Source organism: Fragaria vesca, linkage group LG3 (assembly GCF_000184155.1).
Source record: "Fragaria vesca subsp. vesca linkage group LG3, FraVesHawaii_1.0, whole genome shotgun sequence".
NCBI classification, from domain to species: Eukaryota; Viridiplantae; Streptophyta; class Magnoliopsida; order Rosales; family Rosaceae; genus Fragaria; species Fragaria vesca.
In genome coordinates this window covers 23,075,712-23,085,007 of record NC_020493.1, presented here as the reverse complement: position 1 = coordinate 23,085,007, position 9,296 = coordinate 23,075,712, and the positions used below count along the sequence as shown (strand labels likewise).

The window sequence follows — 9,296 nt, the reverse complement described above, 5'->3', positions numbered from 1 at the left end:
CCCAACTATTCTCCACAATTCATTTGGGTTGTCTTTTTATTTTTTATTTTTTATTTTTATTTATTTTTTATCTGTATCAGCTTTAGTTTGATCTTGCATATCATATTCTCAAGTACTGCATCTTTATCATGACATGCTTTATCGAATAACTAGATATCTATGTTTAATAACTATTGTACTTCTACACTTCTACTATCTTATGAATTTTGAAAACTTGTATTGATGATTTGGAGTTGGGATATAACAATAATCATTTGATTATAAATTGAACAATGATAATCAAAAATTTCTAACAAAAATTAGACGAAATAATATGTAAAAAGAGGTACCAAATAGTAAATATAGATTAATTATATTAAATAATGAAATATTTCATAAATTAAGGGTATTTTAGGCAGTTTGGGATGTGTATTAAATATAATACTGAAATGAAAAACTTGATATGTGGTGTATTAAGTAAGGGGTGTGTATTAAGATATTAGGGGTGTGTATTTAAAATTTCTCTTATATGTTACGTACTCTCTTTTTTCCATCTCTTTCAACTCTTACCCAATCCCAATAAAAAAAAAAAACTAAAACTCTACGCCCAAGCAACATAATTTCGTCATACTTTCAAGTTCCTCGATCGATCTTCAATTTTTTTGCCGCGTTCATATCTATCATGACGATCATGAAATGCTATTTAAACATTAGGTAGACATTTTTATTAACAAAGACGACATAATTAAGTACAGAACGTATGATGATGCTTTTTTTTTTTATTAAATAAACGTTACACAATTAATATGTTACAACATTGTGAGTCGAACTCACGACCTCTCACTTACAAGGGGATCGAGACTAATTATACCATTAGACCAAACAGTACTGGGAATAATGATACAACTGAGTGCAAGATCTTTCTTCATTGACATAAATGAAAACATAAACACTTACTATTACACGTATATATAAGTCCTCTCGCTACAACCCCACTCTATAATTTAAGTGCAAGATTCAAATGGAATGTATGGAACACAGATTGAGGAGGCAGTTACGCAGGGTCAGGCTAGGGTGTGTTGATGCATCAACTTTGTCCTTAAGTTGTAAAATAAGTCATCAAAGTAGTAATATTGGTCCTCAAAGTTGTAAAAGAAAAAATAGTTATAACATTAGTCCTCATTTGTCCTTAACGTGGTAATTGAATCCTCAAAGTTGTAATATGAGTCCTAAAAGTTGTAACAACTTTTTTTTTAATCACTTTGAGGACTCAATTACCACTTTAAGCACACATCTTACCACTTTAAAGACACATGATTACTAATGTTGTAATTAAAAAAAATTTACAACTTTAAAGACTCATATTACAACTTCGAGGACTAATATTACTAGTTTGAGGACTCAATTTACAAAGTTGATGCATCACATCATTCACATGCATTAACACATTATAGAATTTTCCATATATATATATATATGTATATATGTGTGTGTGTGTATAGAGTCTGGATTTATAGAGGACCTCCTTAAACTCTTAAAGTGAGGATGTTTTTAGTTCTAGCATGTATTTTGACAATCAAAGCTACACATTGCCTAGTTATTTACCCACATATGAATCCTATAAAAAGTTAGCCAAAATAAAAAACGTTTAACTATTTGATTAGCACAATATTCGTTTTAATTTTATATAACGGCCTACAATTGTTTACGTCAATTTAAATGACCAAATGATTATGGAATTATATGAATCTAAAGGATCAACAGTTGAGATCGTTAAATGAAGTTATCTAGTAATGTAAAATAGTAGAAATTCTCAAATTCTTAAGTAAGGAGGTCTTCTTTAGATTCTCTCTCTCTCTCTCTCTCTCTATATTATTTTTTAAAATCGGTGAACAAATATTAAATTACTTACCGATATATATATTTATATTATTATTATTTTTATTTTAAATAAAAGGCTGATATGACTGTTCTTTAATTTTATTAATGAAACTATCGAATATAAGAGAGAAACATTGAATTTAAACCCCAAATTACAATAAGCATCTAGACTAATTCTTGAAATAATATCAGCACTCTCTACGTACATAACACATGTATTCTAATAAACACCAACTACCAAACAGTATGACTTTACTACACTAGCTACAACATTTTTTTTTTTTGAGATAGTTTCAGTTGGCATAGCCAATACGACCAGTAGTGCCTGGTCAAGCAGGAGATAAAACTCCTATACAGGCTTAGAAATCCCTTATTCGACTAACCTAATATGAAAGCTAAAGTTCAAAAACCCGGACAATTCAAAACTATAATGAAACTAATGTCCAAAAAGACAGACAATCCAATACTATAACTGAAGCGTAGAAAGCCTTATTTGACTAACCTAATACGAAAGCTAAAGTCCAAAAACGCAAACAATTCAAAACTACAATGAAACTAATGTCCAAAAAGGCAGACAATCCAATACTATAACTGAAAACAAAAAAACCGCTACGCCTATACAACTGTAGTTCAAACCATCTGTTCTGAAGAAGTATGACGCCTAAGACCTCCATTGGTGTACATTTCCACCCCACAGAGCAGAGAATAGTTTCGAACTAGCAATTATATAGGTTAGAGATGTCACTCATACAAAAGCCCAGTCACAAGTCAAGTCTACATGAGAAAAGGTGGGAAGCCAAGCCCAAAGCCACTCACTGGCCTACAAGATTGCAGCAATCCATTAAGCTGAAGCCCAAAGCCCAGCCTTCCCCACCTCAAGCCCAGTCAACTGGACCTGCAAAGACTTTCGTCGAAGGTCTTGATTGGCGTTCAGTCCGGCAGACGTCCCGACTGGAAGGCCATGACACCGTTATACAGAAGCGGTAGACAAGGACAAGATCTGACTACCTCCTCTTCTGACTAAGAGCAAGATTCGTTACCACCGCAGGTAACTTGTACAGACACCGTTGACACTATCCAAGGCTCAGCCCTTTCCTTGTCGAGCACACTGCTTCCTCGCTTCGCCACCGTCGCTGATTCCACACCACCGATCTGGGCTCATGATGCACATCGTCACCTAAGATCGGCATCGTCACTCATCAAAAGCCTCCTTCTCTCGTCTTCGATGGACCACACCTCAGCCTAACCAAACGCCGATGTCACGCCTCCACACAGAACAACCTTATCCCACCTCTAATCAACGAAAAAGGTGTCAGATACCACCACTCGTAAGCGGAAGACCAAGGTCGCCGCCTTTGATCCCTCAGCCAATAAACCCTAGGGTTTCATGATCAAATTGCTCAGCTCCCGGAGAAGACGGAGCGACTTGGTTGTAACTAGCTTGTAACATATCAAAAATTCGATTTTCTATTTTTTAAAAGGAAAATTAATTTCAAGCTATTTTTATTTCAATTTCTATTATTCTTTATTCTCTTTGTGGCTTTCGAAAATCATTTCAAATCAATTTTTGGTTTGTCAAAATTTATCTTTCGAGCCCATAGGATTAAACTAGAGGTCGTTATGAGTTCGTAAGATTTTACAAAAGCTTTTTCGAATTTCAGAGCTATTTTTAATGATTTTTATGACGGTTTGATCTGGGCCGTCAGATCTATTAAACCTCTTAATCTCAACTGTTGGATGTCTTATATATAATGGGAGAGAGATGGGAACGGATCACTTCAGACCCAGACCGGGTCAGCCTCAACCCGTGTAGTAGCGGTGGTCGACCCGGCCATCTCTTCGTCCTTTGGCAATGGCGAGGAGCAAGGCGGGTAGTGGCGGCTTCCTCTTGTCCTCGTGGTCTTCCGATAATCGATGGGGTGAAAGAAAGGCTGGGTTCGCCAGCCAAATCCTGATTCCGGCAACGTTGACACCTCTCACCGGTAGCCGAAGCTTCATCTCGTCCTCCCCATCCTCCCTGTTATCTTGCTTTCAACAAAGGAGCTCCGGTGAAAGAGAATCAAGCAGAAGAAGGAGAGATTGGGTTCGCCAGCAAGTTTTCGATTCCGGCCAAGTCGAGGTATCTCACTGGTATGGATAGTTTTGTCTCGATGTCAGGAACCCTTCCATGATATTCGTTTGTCCAAGGGAGAAGTCAAAAGGGAGAATCGAACCTCAGAAGCTTTTAGGGTTTTCTGACGGTGTTTTTTGTTTTCCAGTGAGTTTTGGTTCGACTCAAGCATCAATCTTCATCTACTCATCGAGCTCTCTCTGTGTATAATTAAATTTGAAATTTGTTGAGAGATGATGAAGTTGGTTTTAAGCAGTGGAGGACTGTCGTGTGTGCCACTATACACGGCGACGGTGGCGGTTGTTTTTGCAGCTTCTAGCTTTTGAATTAGTATATAGAATTGATGGAGTGATTTAAGATGCTTGGTTTCGATTTTAGGGTGTTTTTAGGGATTTGGGATTTTGGGCAGTGTTGGCCACCGTCTGTGGCCATTGTGCATGACGGCGGCGGTGGTAGTATTTTGGTGTTTGTTTGGTAATTTCAAATTGGATGAAATTGTAGGACATGATGTTGGTGTTGTATATGCTTGAAGTCTAGAAATGGAAGAGCTGGGAAATTTAAAGTTTATTGTGGTTGTGAAGGTTAATGTGTTCAGCGTTCCCAACGGTGGTGGTCATGATTATACTTTGAAATTGGATTTAGTTTAATGTTAAGGGCAGTTGGTGAACGGTGATTATGGTTTTGGTAGAGAACTTCACTTTAGTGAGCATAGTGGTCTTATAGTTCATTTGGTGATTCGAAGGTGTTCGAGAGCTGCAGGCATGGATCGAAGGATAATTTATAGGCGTAAAGTATTATGGGTGCCAACAGTGAATTCAGATGCTTAGAGCATAATATGGATATGGAGATGAAAGGATATGCGTACATTGATTCAAAGATCATTGGAGAAGGTGAGAGGAATTGTGGATCAAGGATCGGGTGTCCTTCGTAGTTTTGAGGATATGGTTGTATCAATTTGAAGTGACCTGTCAACATTCTTGGAATGAGGATTCGGTACGAGGATTGGAGGCACGTTGCAGTTCCAGAACTAACACTTGGATTTCAGATAAGGTCTCTATCGACGAATCTTTCTTTAAAACGATAATTAGTATATAATTGGAATGAGTGTTTTGTGTGACATTGATTGATTAATTCTTGATTGTTATCGTTTTTGATAAAATATGTGATATCGTTGTGATTGATGTTACTGCTTTCCTTAAAAAGCATGTTGTTTAATATTATATTACGCGCATCGATATTTGATTGCATACATAATGCATTGTGAGGAAACGTGAGAATAGTGAGAATGATGATTCTAGAGAGGAGAATGAGATTATTAGAACAAATACATTTTGTGTAGTTGAGTTTTCTCATGGGGACTTTCAGTAGCTATGATCAGTCCACCTACGCAAATGAGTAGGGAATGTATGCCCTTTCGACGTATGAGTCGATCACACGATCTTTCAGGTTTCGGGACTGGGGACCTTGAGGTGAACAAAAGACTAACAAAAGAGGTACTGGATTTTATATACTACTGATTTGTTAGGTCGTATATTCGAGACATCTGTACGGTATGGGACATGTAGGTACATATGTCTTAGGTGTATGTACTAATTAGTCAGTAATAAAGTAGAGGGAGTGCATTAACATTTATGTATCGATTTGTCGTTATATATTTAATGTATTGTTTGATATTTGATAACTTGATTATGTGACATAATTAAGAATAACTTAAAAATGTTTGGCCCTACTGAGAGCAACCTTACCCCTATAAACCCTTGCTCAGGTACGAGGTACGTCACGTATTTCTAGAAAACTAACTGTGACGTTTAGCTTACGTGTACAAAAGTCAAGAAGTACGGAAGATTAGAAGTGAGCTAGACCTTAAGACTAGCTAGTTTTATCTCTGTAATTGTTTTGTTATTAAAATTTGTTTTTTTTTTAACAATTTTTGAAAAAGTATTTGAATTTGTATTATTTTCTTTTACTTTTCCCCTCACACCTCAGATTCGTTGTTTGGTGCTTGGAAACCACCGACACCGGGTTCGAGGTGTGACATGGCTACTCCATTTGCTTTGATATAACGGTGACATAATGGAAACATCACTAGATAAGTATCACGATTATATATTCTAATGTCAAATAAATCAGTTTTTCAACTATGTTGTCATCAAAAGAAAAATCAAACCACACATAATTATCTTCGTCCTACCACTTGGCGGCAACAATCATTAGATGAAATAAGAAACTTGTCGCCTACATATAGCTGACAAAGGCACTTTGAGTGCACACACACACACATAGCCCGAGCCCTACATGATCGGCGTATGGACTTAGGGCCAAAGTAATGAGCACAAAATCAATATACAATCAGGGATAAAGTAATGAGCACAAAACCCACCATCGTCCTAAATGGCAGAGTTAAAGCGGCCAAACTGGATCCAACCAAAACCATGTTGTGCTCCCACCTTCTACCCGTCACCTCTAATGCGGGGCCATGTTGTGAGGGCTGGTTCAAGACAGCTACTCTGTTGCCATCACACCCTTGACTAGGTCGCTCCACTAGCGCAACCTGCGCCCTACCAAAATTGAGCCAGGTTTGGGATAGTTTCTCCATTCACAACGACACACTGGATCTCCTATGTCATCAAAGCCCTACCTCGAAATCGCCATACATCGTTAAACAAGGTCATCAAGCGTGGTTTGTGGTCTACCATTATACCGATATTGTCCCAACTTACCAATAAACTGTTGAGTTTTAATCACAGAAGACCTCAATGTAATTAGATCTGATAAACCTACTTATAAGTTATATTGTATTTGTCTATTTTCTAATGTACGTCCCCTCATGTGCAACCTAAATTGTAGGTTTGCATATGAAACAAATTAACAGGCCAAGTCACACATTGGCAATTGATACAGAACAAACAAAAGGCCGTTCCATATCAGATGGTGACAATCCTATCAGAACTTTCTGTTGACAACATAAGGAACCCAGATTTGGGCTCATGACAGATTGAGGACACAACTGGAGAGGAACCCGCTCTAATACTGTATATGTTAAATACGAATTGCATGACTAGTGGATCATCATTGTACCAATATTGTCTCAACTTAACATTAAAGTGTTGAGTTTTAATCATAAAATATCTTGATAGAATTGAATATGATTCACCCACTTATAAGTTATATTTATTTTTTCACTTTTTTTATGTGCATTCGGCTAGTGTTAATGAGTGGATTTGGTTTTTTTATCTTGTTTTCTAGTTAATAATGCGATTGCATTTGACAATTATTAGTTGGAATAGGTTTGCATGCATTTGCAGCTTTTCTCTGCTTTAGCAGCTTTTCGAGTCTTGTATTGTATTATGGGGTACACATTACCTATTTTGATTTAACGATGTCGTAATGAACGGAACCTCTAAAAAAAATGTGCAAGTTTGGGCTATTTTATCCATACGTAGCTTTAGAATTGGAACTAAGAACATCTTTAGTAGACTCTCTGTATTGACTTCTTCGCCATTTTAGAGGAAGAGCTTAGTTTTTTATCAATTTTACCAGCTTCAACAGAATAGTGGCTAGCTATTTTAACTTTTAGCTATCCCGCTCTCTAAATATAGCTAGCGAGATGAAACTCACTATAATTTATATAAATTTAAAGTATTCCTTTTAAGTCGTTTTATGTAATATTAAAACACATTTAAATAGATTTTTCTTAATTTAATCAATAATATAAATCAAACCTAAGTTGAAATAAAGAGTACTGTTGTAGAGGTATTTCTAAGAACATCTTTATCATACTCTTTATTTTGGTTTTTTAGCTATTTTAGAGAGCGTGTTTAGCTTTTTACGTATTTTAATAGTTTTAGCAGACTGGCCAAAGTTTAGCTATTATGACTTTTAGCTATCTCGCTAGCTAAATATAGAAAAAGTAAGATGAAGCTCTTTATAATTTAAGGGTAAAATATTGTATAGTCCTTATGGTTTTATTTTTATTTGAATAGTCCTTAAAGTCATAATTTTTCATCCATATAGTCCTAATGGTTTTATTTTAATCTGAATAATCCTTAAAGTCAGGATTTTTCATCCAAATTCCAAATAGTCCTTATGACATTTAACTGAGAAAATTGTCAAAATGACTATTTGGATGAAAAATCATGACTTTAAAGACTATTCAGATTAAAATAAAACTATAAGAATTATTTAGATGAAAAATTGTGACTTTAAAGACTATTTAGATTAAAATAAAACCATAATGACTAAACAGATGTCGACTTCAAACCACAAAGACTAAACAAATTTCAATTCATAATTTAATGCATTCTTTTTAAGATATTTTATGTGATATATAAATACATATAAACTATTTAATTTCTATTTAAAAAATAATATTAATTTAATATTAGCTAAAGTATAGAGCATTAATACAAATGTATATCTAAAGTCACTTGCCAAAATGATTTTTTTTTGGCTAAAATTTGGGAACAGTGTCTAATAGCCCTAATTTTAAGAATTTTATTCCTATTAACAAAATTATATTTTAAAATTTCCAAGAGTCAACTTAAACAACAGAAAGATAATTATACCTTTAATAAATTAAATAAACTACAATAGACCATTATTAGAGTTTATTATAAAATAAAGTTTCTATGATCGGATTCCCATGACCAATGACGTTGACCGGACTCCGGTGACTGTTGAACGGACTCTGCGACCGTTGACCGGGCTCTGGCGATTGTTGACCCAACTTCGACAAAAGCTAAGGGATCTATTGAGGGTAGTAAGGGTGTATTAGGGGTAGTAGGGGTCTATTAGGGGTAGTAGGGAATCTGTTCGGGGATCTACTAGGGGTAGTAGGAAGTCTACCCGGTGGTCTACTGGAGGCAGTAAGGGGGTCTACTAGGGGCAGTAAAGGGTCTACTGAGGGGCAATAGGGGGGGGGGGTCTATTGGGGGCAGTAGAAGCAGACGACCTGTGTTTTCTCTACTGCCAAACCCCTTACCAACAACAACCAAACCTTCTCCCCTGACAAATCCCTCACCATGGTTGTTCCTACCATTGTTGCCCCTTTTCCATCCAATGTTGCTAGTATGGTCAATAAAATTAAGATCCTGAGGCAGGTACGAAAATGTGTGAAGCAGATCTAACCAAATCACAAACAAATCGAGCAATAAATTAAAACAAAACCAATCCAAAAAATAGAGCAAATCAACATGGACACCAAAAAAGTCAATGCCCCAGTTGACTCACCACCTTGAGTCACAAGTGGATAATCAGAAGCACTGAGATTGATAAACCAATCCCAATCGCCGCCTTCCTTGAGTGTAACACCCTGACCCAAGTGTTA

The 9,296-nt window shown here is 36.1% G+C and overlaps 1 protein-coding gene across 1 annotated transcript in view; it reads left to right on the top strand.

Moving 5' to 3' along the window:
- LOC101300995 (L-ascorbate oxidase homolog) overlaps positions 1-9,296 on the top strand; it is a 17,164-nt gene that overhangs the window by 1,647 nt on the left and 6,221 nt on the right. The window contains exon 3 of the mRNA XM_004296100.1: positions 1,105-1,176. Coding sequence (XP_004296148.1) covers positions 1,105-1,176 — 72 coding nt within the window. The remainder of the gene's footprint in view (positions 1-1,104; positions 1,177-9,296) is intronic.